At 38.5% G+C, this 26,615-nt stretch overlaps 1 protein-coding gene across 1 annotated transcript in view; it reads left to right on the top strand.

The window, feature by feature from the left end:
• Positions 1-532: 532 nt before the first annotated feature.
• The window catches only part of LOC106137549 (cytoplasmic aconitate hydratase), a 44,374-nt gene continuing 18,291 nt past the window's right edge, over positions 533-26,615 (top strand). Inside the window, exons 1-11 of the mRNA XM_060952244.1 lie at positions 533-700; positions 1,739-1,831; positions 3,007-3,173; positions 7,793-7,938; positions 8,473-8,542; positions 9,426-9,488; positions 10,154-10,280; positions 11,015-11,145; positions 11,932-12,103; positions 16,759-16,859; positions 17,613-17,729. Of these exons, the coding sequence (XP_060808227.1) occupies positions 694-700; positions 1,739-1,831; positions 3,007-3,173; positions 7,793-7,938; positions 8,473-8,542; positions 9,426-9,488; positions 10,154-10,280; positions 11,015-11,145; positions 11,932-12,103; positions 16,759-16,859; positions 17,613-17,729 (1,194 nt within the window). The 5' untranslated portion in view covers positions 533-693. The remainder of the gene's footprint in view (positions 701-1,738; positions 1,832-3,006; positions 3,174-7,792; positions 7,939-8,472; positions 8,543-9,425; positions 9,489-10,153; positions 10,281-11,014; positions 11,146-11,931; positions 12,104-16,758; positions 16,860-17,612; positions 17,730-26,615) is intronic.

Below are 26,615 nucleotides of genomic sequence, written 5' to 3' on the forward strand. Positions count from 1 at the left end.
ACGTAAAATATATTATGTGAAGCGTATTTGTGAAATAAAAATCTAAAAAGAAATACATAACGGAAAGTGATGTACTACATTTTTGGATTTATGATAACTCTTAAATACACAATGGAAAGTGATGTATTTTTATTCCTGCGTAAATTATGTCTTCATCATTTAGGTACGGGACAGACGGAGTCAAAAGTCTCTAAAAGACTTGCAGGCCTCTTCCTGCAGAATTGTTTTATGATGAAATTGGGTTTCGGGTAATGACAGGTTGCTTTCTAGAAATCTGCCTAAACGAGGAATTCCTTTGCAAGCCTTTCTCATGATTGATATTAAAACCTGTGCAGAAAAAAAAGTAGCTTTTTGTACTTTTACTGTATTTTTCTTTCTACTATTAATAACTTAAAAAGTAAAAGATGTAAAAAAAAAGCATTGGTGCAACTTTGGGAAGCAACAATTAAATAAGAATTCTACTAGAATGTAGTAATTCCTACTAACTTGGCATCATCAAATTCCTACTATATTGTCAGTGTCAATCAAACTTTATTGTCACTTGACGTCACTGACTGACAGCGATTGGTAGTGTCGGTCTCGAGCTCTCGCGAAATATAATCGCAATTTTATTCTCAATCTCGATTTAAAATCGAGGAAATAAAGATTCTTTAGTGAAATCTCTATTCCTACGTGACCGGGCGACATCACACCATGGCGGGTTTGTATTTTTTGTAATTCGAATTATGAAAAAACGAGTTGTTTACGATGTACATACCTCACCTCTTGAATTTAATTTCCAATTAGATTATGTTAACTAACTTTTATCATTACTTTTTAAGTACTTTTTATATTAAGTTACGCCTAATTTTGACTTTAATTCTCAGCTAATCCATGTTTGGTTACTTATTTTTTAGTTTTTAAGTTTCTACGATGTTCCACTTAACCTTTGATCCGAAATGAATATTCGATAACATTCTCTGCTTGCTGCACTGTTGTTTTACTTATAAAACGTTTACAAGGCCATACGGCCGGTTGAAAACGTGTGTTTTGCCATAAACTTTTAAGAACTAGGCATCTTTTTATTTCTCTAATACCTACTTCTTATCTACTTGAGAACTAGGTTTTGATAACAATCTGGATGTAATGCATTACATTACAATTTTTTAAAGTATCAAGCCGTTCGTCACATACTTTTTTAATAAAAATTATTGTTGGTAGCTGCCTACCAACCCATTATACAACAATCAGGTACATCGCACATATTCGATTAAAAAAACGAAATATTAAAACAACAACAGATATAAAAACAAAATAATTTACCAAAAATCTTAAGTTTGATAAGGAATAGGAAGGCTAATTCCTACCTACTTATTCAACTACATTGTATTCTAAGTAGATATTACTATTTTAATGATATCCATGTTAATGGTCTCTGCCTACGCCTCCGGGCAAAAGGCGTGATTTTATGTATGTATATGTTAATTCAAAAAAACAATTAATTAAATAAACTTTACAAAACTGAAAAAAATAATTGTTTTGATTGATGTACCTATCATACCTATAAACGTAGATCTTCAGATTCAATTATATACCTAATACCTAGGTACTATAAATTCTTACCTTCCTTCCTCCTGGCTCCTCTCCAGATGAAACAACCCCAACTATGAGCACCGCTCAGTCAACCAGGTACAATATATGTATAAAAAGCCCTAGTGTGCAATTGCAGGTATCTGATAAAATAATGTTTATATTTCAGCCAACAACCCATTCAGCAGCTTAGTCAAGACATTGGAGATAAACGGAAAAACATACAAATATTTTGATGTGACCGCTCTGGGGCCTAAATATGGTGAGAAAATTGATTTAACATTAGTTTTGTCCCTTGGGATTCCTCATGTAGACCATGGGCTAGCAACCTGTCACTATTTGAATCTCAATTCTATCATAAAGCCATAAAGCTGAACGTGGCCTTTCAGTTTTTTCAAAACTGTTTGTTGGCTCTGTCTACCCCGCAAGGGATATAGACGTGACCATATGTATGTAACCTTTAGAAAAGATGACCACTCAAATCTCGAGTTCTTATTATCAGTTAGTTATAAATAACTAACATAAAGTTATTATGTCATTTCATTTCAAAACATAATTTATTATCGTACAAGAACCTTATCAATTATTTAATGTAATACATCCTACTAATATTATAAATGCGAAAGTTTGTGAGTATGTCAGGATGTCAATATGGATGTTTGTTACTCTTTCACTCAAAAACTACTGAACCGATTACAATGAAATTTGGTATGTGGGTAGTTGAAGACCCAGAATAACATAGGCTACATTTCAGTGACAGGTTGCTAGAACATCGCCTAAAAAAGAATCTCAAGTTGGTAAGCCTATCCCTTAGTCGCCTTTTACGACATCCATAGGAAAGAGATGGAGTGGTCCTATTCTTTTATGTATTGGTGCCGGGAACCACACGGCATCTAATCAATCTAAAAGTTATGTTGATGAAATATAATTAAAGTAAGTACCAGTAAGTAACAGGGTATCAAAATAATGTCACCTACACATGTGGAAAACTAGCTGTGCCCGCGACTTCGTCCGCGTGGAATAGTTATTTTGGGCATCATTGAAGCCCTCAAGGATGAATAATTTTCCCCGATTTTTTTTCATACATACATACATATGTTCTCGTCTATATCCCTTACGGGGTTGACAGAGCCAACAGCCTTGAAAAGACTGAATGGCCACGTTCAGCTTTTTGACTTGATGATAGTATTGAGATTCAAATAGAGACAGGTTGCTAGCCCATCGCCTACAAAAGAATCCCAAGTTTATAAGCCAAGTGATAGGCTTACAAACTGATGAAGAGATGGAGTGGTCCTATTCTTTTTTGTTTTGGCGCCGGGAACCACAAGGCAATTCGAACCAGTAGTTCCTGAGATTAGCGCGTTCAAACAAACAAACTCAAAACTGAAACAAAAACTGAACTGAAGTTTGTTTAATAAAATCAACATTCTCTTCCAGACCGCCTCCCCTACAGCATAAGGGTGCTGTTGGAGTCGTGCGTGAGGAATTGCGACAATTTCCAAGTCCTGGAGAAGGACGTACAGAACGTTCTAGAATGGGAGACCAATCAATCCAAAGAAGATGCCACGGAGATAGCCTTCAAACCGGCCAGGGTCATATTGCAGGTTGGTTGAATGAATGAATGAATGATTTATTATGCATTGAATGAGAGATTGTTGTTACTGCGTTCTCGAGAAGGACGTACAGAACGTTCTAGAATGGGAGACCAATCAGGCCAAAGAGGATGCCACAGAGATAGCCTTCAAACCGGCCAGGGTCATATTGCAGGTTGGTTGAATGAATGAATGAATGATTTATTATGCATTGAATGAGAGATTGTTGTTACTGCGTTCTCGAGAAGGACGTACAGAACGTTCTAGAATGGGAGACCAATTAGTCCAAAGTGGATGCCACGGAGATAGCCTTCAAACCGGCCAGGGTCATACTGCAGGTTGGTTGAATGAATGAATGATTTATTATGCATTGAATGAGAGATTGTTGTTACTGCGTTCTCGAGAAGGACGTACAGAACGTTCTAGAATGGGGGACCAATTAGTCCAAAGTGGATGCCACGGAGATAGCCTTCAAACCGGCCAGGGTCATATTGCAGGTTGGTTGAATGAATGAATGATTTATTATGCATTGAATGAGAGATAGTTGTTACTGCGTTCTCGAGAAGGACGTACAGAACGTTCTAGAATGGGAGACCAATCAATCCAAAGAAGATGCCACGGAGATAGCCTTCAAACCGGCCAGGGTCATATTGCAGGTTGGTTTAACTGCATCATCTTCCACCCGGTCTATAGTTTTGTTGTGGGAAATGCCGTGTGGTATTATTTTAAGTACAAAATAAATGTATGTATGTAATAGTGCCGTGTGGTTCCCGGCACCAATACGAAAAAGAATAGGACCACTCCATCTCTTTCCCATGGATGTCGTAAAAGACGACTAAGGGATAGGCTTACCAACCTGGGATTCTTTTTTAGACGATGGGCTAGCAACCTGTCACTATTTGAATCACAATTCTATCATTAGGCCAAATAGCTGAACATGGCCATTCAGTCTTTTCAAGACTGTTGGCTCTGTCTACCCCGCAAGGGATATAGACGTGACCATATGTATGTATGTAAGAACAAACAGACAGAGCCAGCAGTCTTAAAAAGACTGATAGGCCACGTTTAGCTGTATGGCTTAATGATAGTATTGAGATTCAAATAGTGATAGGTTGCTAGTCTATTATCTAAAAGAAGAATCATAAGTTTATAAACCTATCCCTTAGTCGCCTTTTACGGCATCCATGTGAGAGAGATGGACTGGTCCTGATATATTAGTTAAGTAACTTCTGTAGTAACATAAGATTGTTTTTATTTATTTGTGAAAAACGGAATGCTTATGTAAGTGACATTCTTTTTAAATTTTTTTTTGTCAACTTCAAATTGTTAGAATTTATAGGTTAGAATTTTATATTATTTAGAATTTATTATTAGGTAGGTTAAAAGTGTTTTTTTAAGACAAAACTTTCTTATTCAAAATAAATATTGCGACAAATATTGTAAAAAAAAAAAACTTAGACAATGAATGTCACACCCATGTTATTAGAATTGCAAATTCGTTAAAAATACATTAACACGTACTTATGCGCATTTACAAAAAAAAAGACGAAGTTAGCAACACCTATAAAAAGCAACGAAATTAACGTCGCCGACAAAAAGCGACGGATTTAGCGCCACTTACAAAAGAATACAGGTTTTTCGCAAATCCCATGGGTTCCCATGGGATCCTATTTTTTTAACGGGAAGGTACCGTAAGGTACCGTGTGGTTCCCGGCACCAATAGAAAAAAGAATTGGACCACTCTCTCTTTCCCATGGATGTCGTAAAAAGCGACTAAGGGGTTGGCTTATAAATTTGGGATTCTTCTTTTAGGCGATGGGCTAGCAACCTGTCACTATTTGAATCCCGCAAGGGATATAGACGTGATTATATGTATGTATGTCTTGTATGTAAAGGTACCCTATGTCCTCTCCAGACTCTTAATTATATATACGTTATACATACATACATATAATCACGTCTATATCCCTTGCGGGGTAGACAGAGCCAATACTTTTGAAAATACTGATAGACTACGTTCAGCTGTTTGGCTTACTGATAGAATTGAGTTTCATATAAAGTGACAGGTTGCTAGCCCGTCGCCTAAAAGAAGAATCCCTTAGTCGCCTTTCACGACATCCATGGGAAAGTTGGAGTGGTCCTGTTCTTTTTTCTATTGATGCCGGGAACCACACGGCACAAGATACACGTGATGTTTCAAGAAGATTAATTCAGTTGATAACCCTTGAAGAGGTACAAAACATAGAAATAAACTTAGATTTTTCTGCAAACGCGGTTTCTAAGCGGTAGTAGTTATAATTAGATTTAAGTGATGTGACGTCAATAAGTGATACCTTGTTTCAATTTTGAAAATAAATCTACTATATTCTAATAGTGCTGTGTGGTTCCCGGCATCAATACAAAAAGGAATAGGACCACTCCATCTCTTTCCCATGGATGTCGTAAAAGGCGACTAAGGGATTGGCTTACAAACTTGGGATTCTTTTTTTTGGGCGATGCGCTAGCGACCAGTCACTATTTGAATCTCAATTCTATTAAAAAGCCAAATAGTTGAACGTGGCCTATCAGTCTTTTCAAGACTGCTGGCTCTGTCTACCCCGCAAGGGATATAGACGTGACCATAATATGTATTTATGTACGGGACGAATTACACAGATTGAGTTAGTCTCGAAGTAAGTTCGAGACTTGTGTTACGAGATACTAACACAACGATACTATCCTACAAATATTATAAATGCGAAAGTTTGTGAGTGTGTCAGTACGGATTTTTGTCACTCTTTCACGCAAAAACTACTGAACCGATAACGATGAAATTTGGTATGTGGGTAGCTGAAGACCCAGAATAACATATAGGCTACTTTCTATCCCGTAGTTCCCGCGGGATTGACAGGCTTTCCATGCGGACGAAGTCGCGGGCGGCCTCTAGTTTTATAATAAATACTTATATAGATAAACATCCAAGACCCAGGCCGATCAGAGGAAGTTCGTTTCTCATCACGCCCTGGCCGGGATTCGAACCCGGGACCTCCGGTGTCACAGACAAGCGTACTACCGCTGCGCCACAGAGGCCGTTTAGACAGAAAAACAAAGTTACCACGTCATAAGTCGAAGGTTTTAACTGTTTTTCAATGAATTTACAATTTAAATCGCATGGGCGTGTCGCACCATTGTTTTACAAATTAACAGTGTAATGCTAAGTGTTTTTCAACGGCCTCTGTGGCGCAGCGGTAGTACGCTTGTCTGTGACACCGGAGGTACCGGGTTCGAATCCCGGCCAGGGCATGATGAGAAAAGAACTTTCTCTGATCGGCCTGGGTCTTGGATGTTTATCTATATATGTGTTTATCGGTTCAGTAGTTATTGCGTGAAAGAGTAACAAACATCCATACTGTCACACTCACAAACTTTCGCATTTATAATATTAGTAGGATAGTATCGTTGAGTTAGTATCTCGTAACACAAGTCTCGAGCTTACTTCGAGGCTAACTCAATCTGTGTAATTTGTCCTGTATATATTTATAATTTTATATTTTTTTCTAATGAAATTCCGACTTAATACGAGTTAAAAATGTTTAACACCTCTTATTGTTAAGTGTTTACATTTATCTTCTTTAAGTTTTTAATTATTCACAGTATGTATGCGCTTAAGCATTAGCTTACATACATACATATGGTCACGTCTATATCCCATGCGGGGTAGACAGAACCAACAGTCTTGCAAAGACTGCTGGGCCACGTTCAGCTATTTGGCTTTATGATAGAATTGAGATTCGAATAGTGACAGGTTGCTAGTCCATCGCCTTAAATGAGAATCCCAAGTTTATAGGCCTATCCCTTAGTCGCCTCCACTGGAAATGACATGGAGTGGCCCTGTTCTATTTTATATTGCTCCATCATCACTCCATCTTGTTCCCATGGATGTCGTAAAAGGCGACTAAGTCTTATAAACTTGGAATTCTTCTTTTAAGCGATGGGCTAGCAACCTGTCACGCTTTAAATCTCAAATGTATTATTAATCCAAACAGCTGGACATGGCCTATCAGTCATTTGAATACTGTTGGCCCTGTCTACCTAGCGAGGGATATACACGTGTTTGGTTTCCTTCCACCCAAAGGTTGACTGGAAGAGATTGCTTTAGCGATAAGTCCGCCTTTGTACCATCTCTATCTGCTTTGTGTTGTTTTGTATGTTTTACTCTTATGGTGCAATAAAGAGTTTTATCTATCTATTATATACATACATACATAACAACAAATATACGGGACAAATTACACAGATTGAGTTAGCCTCGAAGTAAGTTCGAAGTACATCCATACATAAAATCACGCCTCTTTCCCGGAGGGGTAGGCAGAGACTACTTCTTTCCATTTGCCACGATCTCTGCATACTTCCTTCGCTTCATCCACATTCATACCTCTCTTCATGCAAGCTCGGCGGTTTCGGGTACTTTTGACCTGACCCTTTACCAGGACGTCCTTAATCTGATCAAGATACGTTCGTCTAGATATACAAGGATAGTGTGGAGGGAAAGGTCGGAGTGGGAAGACCTATCTATTATATGTATGTAGAATGTACAAAAGATATGCAATAAAAAAAAAATTGTAAATTTAAATGAATATCATTTGTTCCAGGACTTAACAGGTGTGCCTGCGGTGGTGGATTTCGCTGCAATGAGAGACGCTGTACGCGATTTGGGGGGTGACCCCCACAAGATCAACCCCATATGTCCAGCGGACCTGGTCATAGACCACTCGGTGCAGGTCGACTTCGCTAGATCGTAAGTATTGATTGGACGTTTAAGAGGAACATTCTCTTGTGCGTGGCAATTTTTAATTTGACGTCAACCAATGTTGTGAAACCAAACGTTTTGACAATTATTAAGCGATATGAAGTGTCTTATAATAATGAATAAAATTTTTGGATTTGAATTTTGATATCTATATGCTACAAGTCACAAAAATAAAAATTGAAATCGCGTGACGCTATGAGTCATCAAACAGCGGAAAACCTAAAATGTGGTTTCCGAGTGCCGTGTCGTTCCCGGCACCATTCGAACAAAAAAGTATAGGACCACTCCATCTCTTCCCCATGGATGTCGTAAAAGGCGACTAAGGGATAGGCTTACAAACTTAGAATTCTCTTTGAGGCGATGGGCTAGCAACCTGTCACTATTTGAATCTCAATTCTATCATTAAGCCAAACAGCTGAACGTGGCCTATCGGTCTTTTCAAGACTGTTCGCTCTGTTTACCCCGCAAGGGATATAGACGTGACCATATGTATGTATGAATAAAGAAATCTTTTGTTCACAGGCCGGACGCCTTAAATAAGAATCAGGAACTGGAGTTTGTTAGGAACAAAGAGAGGTTTCAATTCTTGAAGGTAATTCTTTATTTTTTCATTTAAAGGTAAATAAATATTAAACTACGCTATTATCATTACAGCCCAGGAAGGTCAAGGTTTTTTTTTCTAAAATAAGTGTTTTTTTTTAATGAGAGAGTAGGAAAAGGTAAAGGGTCAGGTCGAGAGTACCCGAAACCGCCGAGCTTGCATGAAGAGAGTTATGAATGTGGATGAAGCGAAGGTAGTGTGCAGAGATCGTGGCAAGTGGAAAGAGGTAGTCTCTGCCTACCCCTCCGGGAAAGAGGCGTGATTTTATGTATGTATGAGAGAGTAGGAATGATGATGTGTGCAAAAAATCCGCTGATTATTCAGCGTGTGTTGAAAATCGTTGCACGTTGCATTTGTACTTAAAGATACAAGTTCGAATCCCAACGCGGCCATGTACCGATGAGTGTTTTCAAAGTTATGTACATTAGTTTGAATACTAACCGATGCTCTTACGGTGAGGGGAAACATCGTGAGGTAACCTGCACATTCAGGTAACTGGATGTGTGACCATGATCGATCCAATACGGGTCAGGTTCCCCTGCAAAGGTTGCGAAGCTCAGACGGGAGTCGCTTCGTGTAAAAACCTGACTCACCCAATCCAGGGTCCATGATCGAAGGCACACCCCGGGCTCCTCTCCAGAGTGGTGAGGATGCGACCGGGACTAAAGCCGGGAGGAAGACTTCTACATACATACATACATAAAATCACGCCTTTTACCCGGAACTGTAGGCAGAGACTACCTCTTTCCACTTGCCACGATCTCTGCATACTTCCTTCGCTTCACCCACATTCATAACTCTCTTCACACAAGCTCGCCGGTTTCGGGTACTCTTGACCTAATAAATACTAATCGTGTTTAATGTTTGTTCTCAGTGGGGAGCCCAAGCATTTGATAATATGCTTATCGTGCCACCCGGCTCCGGTATCGTTCATCAGGTCAGTATTATTCATTCATTCATTCATTTATTACATACATACATTTATTATTTACATAAAATCACACACACACGGCATTTCCCACAACAAAACTATTAAACAATTAAATAAATATATATGGGACAAATAACACAGATTGAGTTAGCCTCGAAGTAAGTTCGAGACTTGTGTTACGAGATACTAACTCAACGATACTATATTTTATAATAAATACTTATATAGATATTAAGATTATAAAAATAATAGGCCAATCAGAGAAAGTTCGTTTCTCATCATGCCCTGGCCGGGGTTCGAACCCGGGACCTCCGGTGTCACAGACAAGCGCACTACCGCTGCGCCACAGAGGCCGTCAAAATTATATATAGATCCTTACAACATACATACATACATATGATCACGTCTATATCCCTAGCGGGGTAGACAGAGCCACCAGTCTTGAAAAGACTGATAGGCCACGCTCAGCTGTTTGGCTCAATAATAGAATTGAGATTAAAATAGTGACAGGTTGCTAGCCCATCGCCTAAAAGAGGAATCCCAAGTTTATAAGCCTATCCCTTAGTCGCCTTTTACGACATCCGTGGGAGCGAGATGGAGTGGTCCTATTCTTTTTTGTAACGGTGCCGGGAACCACACGGCACATCCTTACAATAATTTATGTTTTTCAGGTCAATTTAGAATACCTAGCTCGAGTGGTATTCACTGGTGATGTCCTGCATCCAGACTCGGTGGTGGGAACCGACAGTCACACCACTATGATCAACGGTCTTGGCGTAGTCGGATGGGGGGTGGGTGGTGAGTCAGTCAATCAATAATTAATATATTAATACATACATTAGTATGTGCATTAATACATACTTTAATACATACATTAGTATGTGCATTAATACATACATTAATACGTACATTAATACGTACATTAATACATACATTAATACGTACAATAATACAGACATTAATACATACATCAATACAGACATGAATACATACATTAATACAGACATGAATACAGACATCAATACAGACATCAATACATACATCAATACAAACATTAATACATACATTAATACAGACTTTAATACATACATTAATACATACATGAATACATACATCAATACATACATTAATACAGACTTTAATACATACATCAATACATACATTAATACAGATTTTAATACATACATCAATACAAACATTAATACAGATATCACGTCTGTATCCCTTGCGAGGTAGACAGTCCCGAAAAAATATTGGTAGGCTACGTTCAGCTTTTTGGCTTACTGATAGAATTGAGATTCATATATAGTGACAGGTTGCTATCCCGTCGCCTACAAGGAGAATCCCAACTTTATAAGCCTATCCCTTAGTCGCCTTGGATGTCGTAAAATTCGACTAAGGGATAGTCACTATTTCAATCTAAATTCCACCATTAAACCTAACAGCTGACCGTGACCTTTCAGTCGTTTCAAGACTGTTGACTCTGTCTACCCCGATATATGAATAAATGATTTAATTTTTTTGTCCAACAGGAATCGAAGCCGAGGCCGTAATGTTGGGTCAAGCCATCAGCATGTTGCTACCTAAAGTGGTTGGTTACAAATTGGTGGGGGAACTTAATCCAATGGCAACTTCTACTGATCTGGTGCTCACTATTACTAAGGTAAGAGATATATATATATATATATGTATATATATATATATATATATATATATATATACTAGAGGCCGCCCGCGACTTCGTCCGCGTGGAAACCCATATCATAACTTAACAATCAATCCCGCGGGAAATCCGGATAAAAATGACTTTATACATACATACATAAAATCACGCCTCTCTCCCGGAGGGGTAGGCAGAGACTACCCCTTTCCACTTGCCACGATCTCTGCACACTTCCTTCGCTTCATCCACATTCATAACTCTCTTCATGCAAGCTCGGCTAAAAAAAAAAAATCAATACTTTTGACCTGACCCAAAAATGACTTTATATGGACCAAATACTTAAGGAGTTACGCAAGGAGCTAACTTAGGCCCTTTATTTATTTGTTTACTAGAGGCCGCCCGCGACTTCGTCCGCATGTAAGTTAATCTTATCAATCCCGCGGGAACTCCGGGATAAAAAGTAGCCTATATGTTATTCTGGGTCTTCAGCATACCAAATTTCATCTTAATCGGTTCAGTATTTTTGCGTGAAAGTGTAACAAACATCCATACTGACATCCTGACATACTCACAAACTTTCGCATTTATAATAAGTAAATAAGTTTACGCGGAGAAATTCGAAATTTACGCGGACGAAGTCGCGGGCAACAGCTAGTATAGGTACTATAAATATCAAACAACTTTCGCATTTATAATATTATAGTAGGATTTACCAGACAATTTTTTTTTTTTTTACATATATTGTTATATTTTATGTATTTTTTTTTGCTTCATACAATATTACAGCACCTCCGCTCCTTAGGCGTGGTGGGTAAATTCGTCGAGTTCTACGGCCCCGGGGTGTCGGCACTGAGCATAGCAGACCGCGCCACCGTGGCCAACATGTGTCCCGAGTTCGGCGCGACCGTCGCTCACTTCCCGGTCGATAGCAGGTCGCTGTTGTACCTCGCTCAGACCAGTGAGTCAATCAGTCAAATGTGTTATGTATTTATTTATTATGTATTGAAAAATTACATACATACATACACACATACATATAATCAGTCAATGTGTTATATATTTATTTATTGTGTATTAAAAAATTACATACATACATATAATCATATTTATTATGTATTAAAAAATTACATACATACTACATACATATAATCAGTCAATGTTTTATATATTTATTTATAATGTACTAGCTGTGCCCGCGACTTCGTCCGCGTAGAATAGTTATCTTGGGCATCATTGAAACCTTCAAGGATTAATAATTTTCACATATTCCATTATTTCTTTGCTCCTCATAGTTGCAGCGTGACGTTATATATCCCAAAGCCTTCCTCGATAAATGGTCTATTCGACGCAAAAGAGTTTTTCAATTCGGACCAGTAGTTCATGAGATTAGCGCGTTCAAACAAACAAACTCTTTCAGCTTTTTAATATAAGTATAGATTAAAAAATTACTGGGTAAATTCGTCGAGTTCTACGGCCCCGGGGTCTCGGCACTGAGCATAGCAGACCGCGCCACCGTGGCGAACATGTGTCCCGAGTTCGGCGCGACCGTCGCTCACTTCCCGGTCGATGGCAGGTCGCTGCTGTACCTCGCGCAGACCAGTGAGTCGATCAGTCAATATGTTATATATTCAGTGTGTCAATCAGTCAATATGTTATATATTCAGTGAGTCAATCAGTCAATATGTTATATATTCAGTGAGTCAATCAGTCAATATGTTATATATTCAGTGAGTCAATCATTCAATGTGTTATATATTTATTTATAATGTACTAGCTGTGCCCGCGACTTCGTCCGCGTAGAATAGTTATCTTGGGCATCATTGAAACCTTCAAGGATTAATAATTTTCACATATTCCATTATTTCTTTGCTCCTTATAGTTGCAGCGTGACGTTGTATAGCCTAAAGCCTTCTCGATAAATGGTCTATTCGACGCAAAAGAGTTTTTCAATTCGGACCAGTAGTTCATGAGATTAGCGCGTTCAAACAAACAAACTCTTTCAGCTTTATGATATAAGTATAGATTAAAAAATTACTGGGTAAATTCGTCGAGTTCTACGGCCCCGGGGTCTCGGCACTGAGCATAGCAGACCGCGCCACCGTGGCGAACATGTGTCCCGAGTTCGGCGCGACCGTCGCTCACTTCCCGGTCGATGGCAGGTCGCTGCTGTACCTCGCGCAGACCAGTGAGTCGATAAGTCAAATGTATTAAAATGTATAAAAAAATTACATACATACATACATATAATCAGTCAATGTGTTATATATTTATTTATTATGTATTGAAAAATTACATACATACATATAATCATATTTATTATGTATTGAAAAATTACATACATACATACATATAATCAGTCAATGTGTTATATATTTATTTATTGACACCACAAATAGACCAGTAAGTCAATCAGTATCTTTTGTGTTATATATTTATTTATTATGTATAAAAAATTACATACATACATACATATAATCAGTCAATGTTTTATATATTTATTTATTGACACCACACACGGACCAGTAAGTCAATCAGTCAAATGTGTTTATATATTTATCTATTATGTATTAAAAAAATTACTGGGTAAATTCGTCGAGTTCTACGGCCCCGGGGTGTCGGCACTGAGCATAGCAGACCGCGCCACCGTGGCCAACATGTGTCCCGAGTTCGGCGCGACCGTCGCTCACTTCCCGGTCGATGGCAGGTCGCTGCTGTACCTCGCGCAGACCAGTGAGTCAATCAGTCAAATTTGTTATATATTTATTTATTATGTATTGAAAAGTTACATACATACATACATATAATCAGTCAATCTGTCAATGTATTATATTATATTTATTTATTGACACCACACACAGACCAGTAAGTCTATCAGTATCTAATGTGTTATATATTTATCTATTATGTATTAAAAAATTACTGGGTAAATTCGTCGAGTTCTACGGCCCCGGGGTGTCGGCACTGAGCATAGCAGACCGCGCCACCGTGGCCAACATGTGTCCCGAGTTCGGCGCGACCGTCGCTCACTTCCCGGTCGATGGCAGGTCGCTGCTGTACCTCGCGCAGACCAGTGAGTCGATCAGTCAAATGTGTTATATATTTATTTATTATGTATAAAAAATTACATACATACATATAATCAGTCAATGTGTTATATATTTATTTATTGACACCACACACAGACCAGTAAGTCAATCAGTCTCTAATGTGTTATATATTTATCTATTATGTATTAAAAATTACATACATATAATCAGTCAATGTGTTATATATTTATTTATTGTGTATTAAAAAATTACATACATACATACATATAATCAGTCAATGTATTATATTATATTTATTTATTGACACCACACACAGACCAGTAAGTCAATCAGTCTCTAATGTGTTATATATTTATCTATTATGTATTAAAAATTACATACATATAATCAGTCAATGTGTTATATATTTATTTATTGTGTATTAAAAAATTACATACATACATACATATAATCAGTCAATGTATTATATTATATTTATTTATTGACACCACACACAGACCAGTAAGTCAATCAGTCTCTAATGTGTTATATATTTATCTATTATGTATTTAAAATTAAATACATACATATAATCAGTCAATGTGTTATATATTTATTTATTGTGTATTAAAAAATTACATACATACATATAATCAGTCAATCTGTCAATGTATTATATTATATTTATTTATATTTATTGACACCACACACAGGCCAGTAAGTCAATCAGTCTCTAATATGTTATATATTTATTTATTACTAGCTGTTGCCCGCGACTTCGTTCGTTCGCGTAAATTTCGAGTTGAATCTTAATCATACAGTCAGATACAGACAGATAGACAAAAAATTTAAAAAAAACCCAGTCCTTTTCAGTCAAAATATTAAATGTACAGACAAAATATTTTTTCCGTTTTATTATATGTAGTATTTTGATTTTCAGATTTTTAAATAAAATAGTCAAAAACACAAAAAAAAATGTAATAAAAAAAAAACAGGCTTTGTTGGGGTTCGAACTTGGACCGCCAACAGTCTCACGCGCTAACCACTGGACCATCGAGGCCGTTGCAAAGTGTGAAAATTAAATAAGACTACATACATATGTTCACGTCTAAATCCCTTGCGGAGTAGACAGAACCAAAAGTCTTGAAAAGGCTGAATGGCCACGTTCAGCTATTTGGCTTAATGATAGAATTGAAATCAAATAGTGACAGGTTGCATGACCATCACCTAAAAAGAATCCCATGTTTTTAAGCCTATCCCTTAGTCGCCTTTTACGACATCCATGGTAAAAAGATGGGAGTGGTCCTATTCCATTTTGTATTAGTGCTAGGAACCACACGGCACTAACTACTACTTGCTGGATTTATGAGTTTCACTATATTACGTAAAGTTTTCGCTGTATATATATAACTGTATTTAAAGTATTGAAAGACTAATTATTTGAAAAACATAGTCGTACAAAAAAAGGCGGACGCAGTGTGGCTTGAAAGAAAAACGAAGCATCGTAATAGCGGCATTACCGTGCAGTGCCGTGTGGTTCCCAGCACTAATACAAAAAAGATAAGGACCACTCCATCGCTTTCCCATGGATGTCGTAAAAGGCGACTAAGGGATATGCTTACAAACTTGGGATTCTTTTTAAGGCGATGGGCTAGCAACCTGTCACTATTTGAATCTCAATTCTTTCATTAAGCCAAATAGCTGAACGTATGCTGCGAAAACTGCCGTTTATTATTTTCCGAGAGTTGATTAACTACCTAGAAAATTGATCAACATACGAGTGTTAATATTTTCCGGTGACATATACATATTACATACAGTGGGCTTCATTTTGCCATATTGTAGAACACCATCCGCCTTTGTTCCTACGTCCACGTTCTTGAGGCATTATAATTATATTAATATATTAATCTGAACAATGTATTCTCTCGTCCACATTCTATTCTAAGTTTAATTGATATTGTGAAGTTGACGTTGTTGAAGAAAATGCTGCAGTGCAGTTTGTTACCGCTTCTTCTGCACTGACGCCTTGGAAGCGGCAGTAAACTCAGTTTCAAGTAATTTATTTGACGTCAACCAATGTTGTTAAACCATACGTTGTGACAATTATTAAGACGATATATGACAATTATATACATACATACATACATACATAAACTCACGCCTCTTTCCCGGAGGGGTAGGCAGAGACTACCTCTATCCACTTGCCACGATCCCTGCATACTTCCTTTGCTTCATCCACATTCATAACTCTCTTCATGCAAGCTCGGCGGTTTCGGGCACTTTTGACCTGACCCTTCACCAGGACGTCCTTAATTTGATCAAGATACGTTCGTCTAGGTCTTCCCACTCCGACCTTTCCCTCCACACTCTCCTTGTATATCTGCTTAGTCAACCTGCTTTCATTCATCCTCTCTACATGACCGAACCATCTCAACATACCCTTTTCTATTCCTGTAACTACATCTTCTTTCACATCACAACATTCCCTTATCACGCTGTTCCTTATCTTGACAATTATATGACGATATGAAGTATCGAATAAAAATTTTGAATTTGAATTTTTTGAATTTGAATTTCATTTCAGACCGTCCCAAGGAGAAGATAGACGTGATCGAAGCTTACTTGCGCGCGACAAAACAGTTCCGGGATTATCAGAACCCCAAAGAGGATCCCGTCTTCTCTGAGGTGTGTATGATTGACATTGACGGCCTCTGTGGCGCAGCGGTAGTACGCTTGTCTGTGACACCGGAGGTCCCGGGTTCGAATCCCGGCCAGGGCATGATGAGAAAAGAACTTTCTCTGATTGGCCTGGGTCTTGGATGTTTATCTATATAAGTATTTATTATAAAATATAGTATCGTTGAGTTAGTATCTCGTAACACAAGTTTCGAACTTACTTTGAGGCTAACTCAATCAGTGTAATTTGTCCCGTATATATTTATTATTTATTTTTTTATACATACATACATATATGTAGGTAGTTACGTCTTTATCTCGAAGAGACTGGAAGACAATTGTTTGAATCTTGTTGAATTTCAGGTTGATAGCCAGAAGTATAGAAGACTTCCAAGTTTATAAGTCTTTCCCTTGATTGGCTTTAACATTTAGTCACGTCTATATGTATATGCCTTTCGGGGTAGACAGAGTCAAAAGTCTTGAAGAGACTGGTGGACGTTCAGCTGTTTGGCATTATGATGGAATTGAGATTCAAATAGTGGCTTGTTGCTAGCCCGTCGCTTGAAACGAGAATCCCAAGCGTATAAGCCTATCCCTTAGTCACCTTTTACATCCATGGGAAATGAGATAGAGTGGTCCTATTCTTTTTCATGTTCCAGCATTAGCCGGGAACCACACGGCACGTGTACATAGTTGTAAAAGAAATTTATCACTCGCAATGGCGGACTGAAGGTAATCATTTCTTCGCCATTTCTTTTCCAGGTGGTGGAATTGGATCTGTCGACGGTGGTGACATCTGTGAGCGGGCCGAAGCGGCCCCAAGACAGGGTTTCCGTTTCCGTTATGAAGAAGGACTTCCAGGACTGTTTAAGTAACAAGGTGAGATTGTTAGCGGCTGATTATACTTATATTGTTATAACTTAGGAGCGATGATTCGGCTCGACCGCCACCAAAGGGAAGATCTTCCGCCAGCTGGTGTGACGCCTGGGGAACCGCGCGACACACGATGTTGTGTCGGAGGTTGTATATATGCTCCAATCCGTCAAATCTTTGTCTTTATCTTCAAGCACCCAGTGACAATATAGATAGAAAGATAGATAGATAAAACTCTTTATTGCACCATAAGAAAAAAATCATACAAAACAGACAGAGACGGTGCAAAGGCGGACTTATCGCTAATGCATAATCTTCCAGTCAACCTTTGGATCAATATAAAAATTACCACTGAGTTAGAGGCGACTGCAACGGACAGACACATTGTATTTTCTTGAAATCTTGCTGTGATGAAGGTATATCTTCAGCTACAGTCATCACGTACCCAGTGACAGAATATAAACATGTCTACTGAGTAAGAGGCGACTGCAACGGTCAGACACATTGTATTTTATTTTCTTGAAATCTTGCTGTGATGAAGGTATATCTTCAGCTACAGTCATCACGTACCCAGTGACAGAATATAAACATGTCTTCTGAGTTAGAGGCGACTGCAACGGTCAGACACATTGTATTTTCTTGAAATCTTGCTATTTTCTTGAAATCTTGCTGTGATGAAGGTATATCTTCAGCTACAGCCATCACGTACCCAGTGACAGAATATAAACATGTCTACTGAGTTAGAGGCGACTGCAACGGTCAGACACATTGTATTTTCTATTATTTTCTTGAAATCTTGCTGTAATGGAGGTATATCTTCAGCTACAGTCATCACGTACCCAGTGACAGAATATAAACATGTCTACTGAGTTAGAGGCGACTGCAACGGTCAGAGACATTGTATTTTCTTGAAATCTTGCTGTGATGAAGGTATATCTTCAGCTACAGTCATCACGTACCCAGTGACAGAATATAAACATGTCTACTGAGTTAGAGGCGACTGCAACGGACAGACACATTGTATTTTCTCTTATTTTCTTGAAATCTTGCTGTGATGAAGGTATATCTTCAGCTACAGTCATCACGCACCCAGTGACAGAATACAAACATGTCTACTGAGTTAGAGGCGACTGCAACGGTCAGACACATTGTATTTTCTTGAAATCTTGCTATTTTCGTGAAATCTTGCTGTGATGAAGGTATATCTTCAGCTACAGTCATCACGTACCCAGTGACAGAATATAAACGTGTCTGACCGTTGCAGTCGCCTCTAACTCAGAGGCGACTGCAACGGTCAGACACATTGTATTTTCTCTTATTTTCTTGAAATCTTGCTGTGATGAAGGTATATCTTCAGCTACAGTCATCACGTACCCAGTGACAGAATATAAACATGTCTACTGCGTTAGAGGCAACTGCAACGGTCAGACACATTGTATTTTCTATTATTTTCTTGAAATCTTGCTGTGATGAAGGTATATCTTCAGCTACAGTCATCACGCACCCAGTGACAGAATATAAACATGTCTACTGAGTTAGAGGCGACTGCAACGGTCAGACACATTGTATTTTCTATTATTTTCTTGAAATCTTGCTGTGATGAAGGTATATCTTCAGCTACAGTCATCACGTACCCAGTGACAGAATATAAACATGTCTACTGAGTTAGAGGCGACTGCAACGGTCAGACACATTGTATTTTATTTTCTTGAAATCTTGCTGTGATGAAGGTATATCTTCAGCTACAGTCATCACGTACCCAGTGACAGAATATAAACATGTCTACTGAGTTAGAGGCGACTGCAACGGTCAGACACATTGTATTTTATTTTCTTGAAATCTTGCTGTGATGAAGGTATATCTTCAGCTACAGTCATCACGTACCCAGTGACAGAATATAAACATGTCTACTGAGTTAGAGGCGACTGCAACGGTCAGACACATTGTATTTTCTTGAAATCTTGCTATTTTCTTGAAATCTTGCTGTGATGAAGGTATATCTTCAGCTACAGTCATCACGCACCCAGTGACAGAATATAAACATGTCTACTGAGTTAGAGGCGACTGCAACGGTCAGACACATTGTATTTTCTTGAAATCTTGCTATTTTCTTGAAATCTTGCTGTGATGAAGGTATATCTTCAGCTACAGTCATCACGTACCCAGTGACAGAATAAAAACATGTCTACTGAGTTAGAGGCGACTGCAACGGTCAGACACATTGTATTTTCTTGAAATCTTGCTGTGATGAAGGTATATCTTCAGCTACAGCCATCACGCACCCAGTGACAGAATATAAACATGTCTACTGAGTTAGAGGCGACTGCAACGGTCAGACACATTGTATTTTCTATTATTTTCTTGACATCTTGCTGTGATGAAGGTATATCTTCAGCTACAGTCATCACGCACCCAGTGACAGAATATAAACATGTCTACTGAGTTAGAGGCGACTGCAACGGTCAGACACATTGTATTTTCTCTTATTTTCTTGACATCTTGCTGTGATGAAGGTATATCTTCAGCTACAGTCATCACGCACCCAGTGACAGAATATAAACATGTCTACTGAGTTAGAGGCGACTGCAACGGACAGACACATTGTATTTTCTCTTATTTTCTTGAAATCTTGCTGTGATGAAGGTATATCTTCAGCTACAGTCATCACGTACCCAGTGACAGAATATAAACATGTCTACTGAGTTAGAGGCGACTGCAACGGACAGACACATTGTATTTTCTTGAAATCTTGCTGTGATGAAGGTATATCTTCAGCTACAGTCATCACGTACCCAGTGACAGAATATAAACATGTCTACTGAGTTAGAGGCGACTGCAACGGTCAGACACATTGTATTTTCTTGAAATCTTGCTGTGATGAAGGTATATCTTCAGCTACAGTCATCACGCACCCAGTGACAGAATATAAACATGTCTACTGAGTTAGAGGCGACTGCAACGGTCAGACACATTGTATTTTCTCTTATTTTCTTGAAATCTTGCTGTGATGAAGGTATATCTTCAGTTACAGTCATCACGTACCCAGTGACAAAATATAAACATGTCTACTGAGTTAGAGGCGACTGCAACGGACAGACACATTGTATTTTCTTGAAATCTTGCTGTAATGAAGGTATATCTTCAGTTACTGTCTAACAAATGCATAAATAGATACATGCACCATGACTTCATCCCTTAACTTAGTATTGCCTTTACTTAGTATTAAATGATTGTTGTAGATTGTGTCTATCAGACGAAGTTACCTTTTACCCAGTGACAGAATATAAACATGTCTACTGAGTTAGAGGCGACTGCAACGGTCAGACACATTGTATTTTCTTGAAATCTTGCTGTGATGAAGGTATATCTTCAGCTACAGTCATCACGTACCCAGTGACAGAATATAAACATGTCTACTGAGTTAGAGGCGACTGCAACGGTCAGACACATTGTATTTTCTTAAAATCTTGCTATTTTCTTGAAATCTTGCTGTGATGAAGGTATATCTTCAGCTACAGTCATCACGTACCCAGTGACAGAATATAAACATGTCTACTGAGTTAGAGGCAACTGCAACGGTCAGACATATTGTATTTTCTCTTATTTTCTTGAAATCTTGCTGTGATGAAGGTATATCTTCAGCTACAGTCATCACGTACCCAGTGACAGAATATAAACATGTCTACTGAGTTAGAGGCGACTGCAACGGTCAGACACATTGTATTTTCTTGAAATCTTGCTATTTTCTTGAAATCTTGCTGTGATGAAGGTATATCTTCAGCTACAGTCATCACGCACCCAGTGACAGAATATAAACATGTCTACTGAGTTAGAGGCAACTGCAACGGTAAGACACATTGTATTTTCTTGAAATCTTGCTGTGATGAAGGTATATCTTCAGCTACAGTCATCACGTACCCAGTGACAGAATATAAACATGTCTACTGAGTTAGAGGCGACTGCAACGGTCAGACACATTGTATTTTCTTGAAATCTTGCTATTTTCTTGAAATCTTGCTGTGATGAAGGTATATCTTCAGCTTCAGTCATTACGTACCCAGTGACAGAATATAAACATGTCTACTGAGTTAGAGGCGACTGCAACGGTCAGACACATTGTATTTTCTTGAAATCTTGCTATTTTCTTGAAATCTTGCTGTGATGAAGGTATATCTTCAGCTTCAGTCATTACGTACCCAGTGACAGAATATAAACATGTCTACTGAGTTAGAGGCGACTGCAACGGTCAGACACATTGTATTTTCTCTTATTTTCTTGAAATCTTGCTGTGATGAAGGTATATCTTCAGCTACAGTCATCACGTACCCAGTGACAGAATATAAACATGTCTACTGAGTTAGAGGCGACTGCAACGGTCAGACACATTGTATTTTCTCTTATTTTCTTGAAATCTTGCTGTGATGAAGGTATATCTTCAGCTACAGTCATCACGTACCCAGTGACAGAATATAAACATGTCTACTGAGTTAGAGGCGACTGCAACGGTCAGACACATTGTATTTTCTCTTATTTTCTTGAAATCTTGCTGTAATGAAGGTATATCTTCAGCTGCAGTCATCACGTACCCAGTGACAGAATACAAACATGTCTTCTGAGGTAGAGGCGACTGCAACGGTTAGACACATTGTTTTTTCTTGAAATCTTGCTATGTTCTTGAAATCTTGCTGTGATGAAGGTATATCTTCAGCTACAGTCATCACGTACCCAGTGACAGAATATAAACATGTCTACTGAGTTAGAGGCAACTGCAACGGTAAGACACATTGTATTTTCTTGAAATCTTGCTGTGATGAAGGTATATCTTCAGCAACAGTCATCACGTACCCAGTGACAGAATATAAACATGTCTACTGAGTTAGAGGCGACTGCAACGGTCAGACACATTGTATTTTCTTGAAATCTTGCTGTGATGAAGGTATATCTTCAGCTACAGTCATCACGTACCCAGTGACAGAATATAAACATGTCTACTGAGTTAGAGGCGACTGCAACGGTCAGACACATTGTATTTTCTTGAAATCTTGCTATTTTCTTGAAATCTTGCTGTGATGAAGGTATATCTTCAGCTTCAGTCATTACGTACCCAGTGACAGAATATAAACATGTCTACTGAGTTAGAGGCGACTGCAACGGTCAGACACATTGTATTTTCTTGAAATCTTGCTATTTTCTTGAAATCTTGCTGTGATGAAGGTATATCTTCAGCTTCAGTCATCACGCACCCAGTGACAGAATATAAACATGTCTACTGAGTTAGAGGCGACTGCAACGGTCAGACACATTGTATTTTCTCTTATTTTCTTGAAATCTTGCTGTGATGAAGGTATATCTTCAGCTACAGTCATCACGTACCCAGTGACAGAATATAAACATGTCTACTGAGTTAGAGGCGACTGCAACGGTCAGACACATTGTATTTTCTCTTATTTTCTTGAAATCTTGCTGTGATGAAGGTATATCTTCAGCTACAGTCATCACGCACCCAGTGACAGAATATAAACATGTCTACTGAGTTAGAGGCGACTGCAACGGTCAGACACATTGTATTTTCTCTTATTTTCTTGAAATCTTGCTGTGATGAAGGTATATCTTCAGCTTCAGTCATCACGCACCCAGTGACAGAATATAAACATGTCTACTGAGTTAGAGGCGACTGCAACGGTCAGACACATTGTATTTTCTCTTATTTTCTTGAAATCTTGCTGTGATGAAGGTATATCTTCAGCTACAGTCATCACGTACCCAGTGACAGAATATAAACATGTCTACTGAGTTAGAGGCGACTGCAACGGTCAGACACATTGTATTTTCTTGAAATCTTGCTGTGATGAAGGTATATCTTCAGCTACAGCCATCACGTACCCAGTGACAGAATATAAACATGTCTACTGAATTAGAGGCGACTGCAACGGTCAGACACATTGTATTTTCTCTTATTTTCTTGAAATCTTGCTGTGATGAAGGTATATCTTCAGCTACAGCCATCACGTACCCAGTGACAGAATATAAACATGTCTACTGAATTAGAGGCGACTGCAACGGTCAGACACATTGTATTTTCTCTTATTTTCTTGAAATCTTGCTGTGATGAAGGTATATCTTCAGCTACAGTCATCACGTACCCAGTGACAGAATACAAACATGTCTACTGAGTTAGAGGTGACTGCAACGGTCAGACACATTGTATTTTCTCTTATTTTCTTGAAATCTTGCTGTGATGAAGGTATATCTTCAGCTACAGTCATCACGTACCCAGTGACAGAATACAAACATGTCTACTGAGTTAGAGGCGACTGCAACGGTCAGACACATTGTATTTTCTCTTATTTTCTTGAAATCTTGCTGTGATGAAGGTATATCTTCAGCTTCAGTCATCACGCACCCAGTGACAGAATATAAACATGTCTACTGAGTTAGAGGCGACTGCAACGGTCAGACACATTGTATTTTCTCTTATTTTCTTGAAATCTTGCTGTGATGAAGGTATATCTTCAGCTACAGTCATCACGTACCCAGTGACAGAATACAAACATGTCTACTGAGTTAGAGGCGACTGCAACGGTCAGACACATTGTATTTTCTTGAAATCTTGCTGTAATGAAGCCATATATTCAGTTACTGTCAAACATATGCACAAATTGATACAACAACTACGTCTTCATCCCTTAACTTAGTATAAAATAAACTATATAGATTGTGTCTATCAGACAAAGTTACCTCTTACCCAGTGACAGAATATAAACATGTCTAGTGAGTTAGAGGTGACTGCAACGGTTAGACACATTGTATTTTCTCTTATTTTCTTGAAATCTTGCTGTAATGAAGGTATATCTTCAGCTACAGTCATCACGCACCCAGTGACAGAATATAAACATGTCTACTGAGTTAGAGTCGACTGCAACGGTCAGACACATTGTATTTTCTCTTATTTTCTTGAAATCTTGCTGTGATGAAGGTATATCTTCAGCTACAGTCATCACGCACCCAGTGACAGAATATAAACATGTCTACTGAGTTAGAGTCGACTGCAACGGTCAGACACATTGTATTTTCTTGAAATCTTGCTGTAATGAAGCTATATATTCAGTTACTGTCAAACATATGCACAAATTGATACAACAACTACGTCTTCATCCCTTAACTTAGTATAAAATAAACTATATAGATTGTGTCTATCAGACAAAGTTACCTCTTACCCAGTGACAGAATATAAACATGTCTAGTGAGTTAGAGGTGACTGCAACGGTCAGACACATTGTATTTTCTCTTATTTGCTTGTATTTTCTTGAAATTATGCTATTTTCTTGAAATCTTGCTGTGATGAAGGTATATCTTCAGCTACAGTCATCACGTACCCAGTGACAGAATATAAACATGTCTACTGAGTTAGAGGCGACTGCAACGGTCAGACACATTGTATTTTCTCTTATTTTCTTGAAATCTTGCTGTGATGAAGGTATATCTTCAGCTTCAGTCATCACGCACCCAGTGACAGAATATAAACATGTCTACTGAGTTAGAGGCGACTGCAACGGTCAGACACATTGTATTTTCTCTTATTTTCTTGAAATCTTGCTGTGATGAAGGTATATCTTCAGCTACAGTCATCACGCACCCAGTGACAGAATATAAACATGTCTAGTGAGTTAGAGGTGACTGCAACGGTCAGACACATTGTATTTTCTCTTATTTTCTTGAAATCTTGCTGTGATGAAGGTATATCTTCAGCTACAGTCATCACGTACCCAGTGACAGAATATAAACATGTCTACTGAGTTAGAGGCGACTGCAACGGTCAGACACATTGTATTTTCTTGAAATCTTGCTGTGATGAAGGTATATCTTCAGCTACAGTCATCACGCACCCAGTGACAGAATATAAACATGTCTACTGAGTTAGAGGCGACTGCAACGGTCAGAAACATTGTATTTTCTCTTATTTTCTTGAAATCTTGCTGTGATGAAGGTATATCTTCAGCTATAGTCATCACGCACCCAGTGACAGAATATAAACATGTCTACCGAGTTAGAGGTGACTGCAACGGACAGACACATTGTATTTTCTTGAAATCTTGCTGTGATGAAGGTATATCTTCAGCTACAGTCATCACGTATCCAGTGACAGAATATAAACATGTCTACTGAGTTAGAGGCGACTGCAACGGTCAGAGACATTGTATTGTCTTGAAATCTTGCTATTTTCCTGAAATCTTGCTGTGATGAAGGTATATCTTCAGCTACAGTCATCACGCACCCAGTGACAGAATATAAACATGTCTACTGAGTTAGAGGCGACTGCAACGGTCAGAGACATTGTATTGTCTTGAAATCTTGCTATTTTCCTGAAATCTTGCTGTGATGAAGGTATATCTTCAGCTACAGTCATCACGCACCCAGTGACAGAATATAAACATGTCTACTGAGTTAGAGGCGACTGCAACGGTCAGAGACATTGTATTGTCTTGAAATCTTGCTATTTTCCTGAAATCTTGCTGTGATGAAGGTATATCTTCAGCTACAGTCATCACGCACCCAGTGACAGAATATAAACATGTCTACTGAGTTAGAGGCGACTGCAACGGTCAGACACATTGTATTTTCTTGAAATTATGCTATTTTCTTGAAATCTTGCTGTGATGAAGGTATATCTTCAGCTACAGTCATCACGTACCCAGTGACAGAATATAAACATGTCTACTGATTTAGAGGCGACTGCAACGGTCAGACACATTGTATTTTCTTGAAATTATGCTATTTTCTTGAAATCTTGCTGTGATGAAGGTATATCTTCAGCTACAGTCATCACGTACCCAGTGACAGAATATAAACATGTCTACTGAGTTAGAGGCGACTGCAACGGTCAGACACATT

The sequence above is a fragment of the Amyelois transitella genome, chromosome 28 (assembly GCF_032362555.1).
Source record: "Amyelois transitella isolate CPQ chromosome 28, ilAmyTran1.1, whole genome shotgun sequence".
NCBI classification, from domain to species: Eukaryota; Metazoa; Arthropoda; class Insecta; order Lepidoptera; family Pyralidae; genus Amyelois; species Amyelois transitella.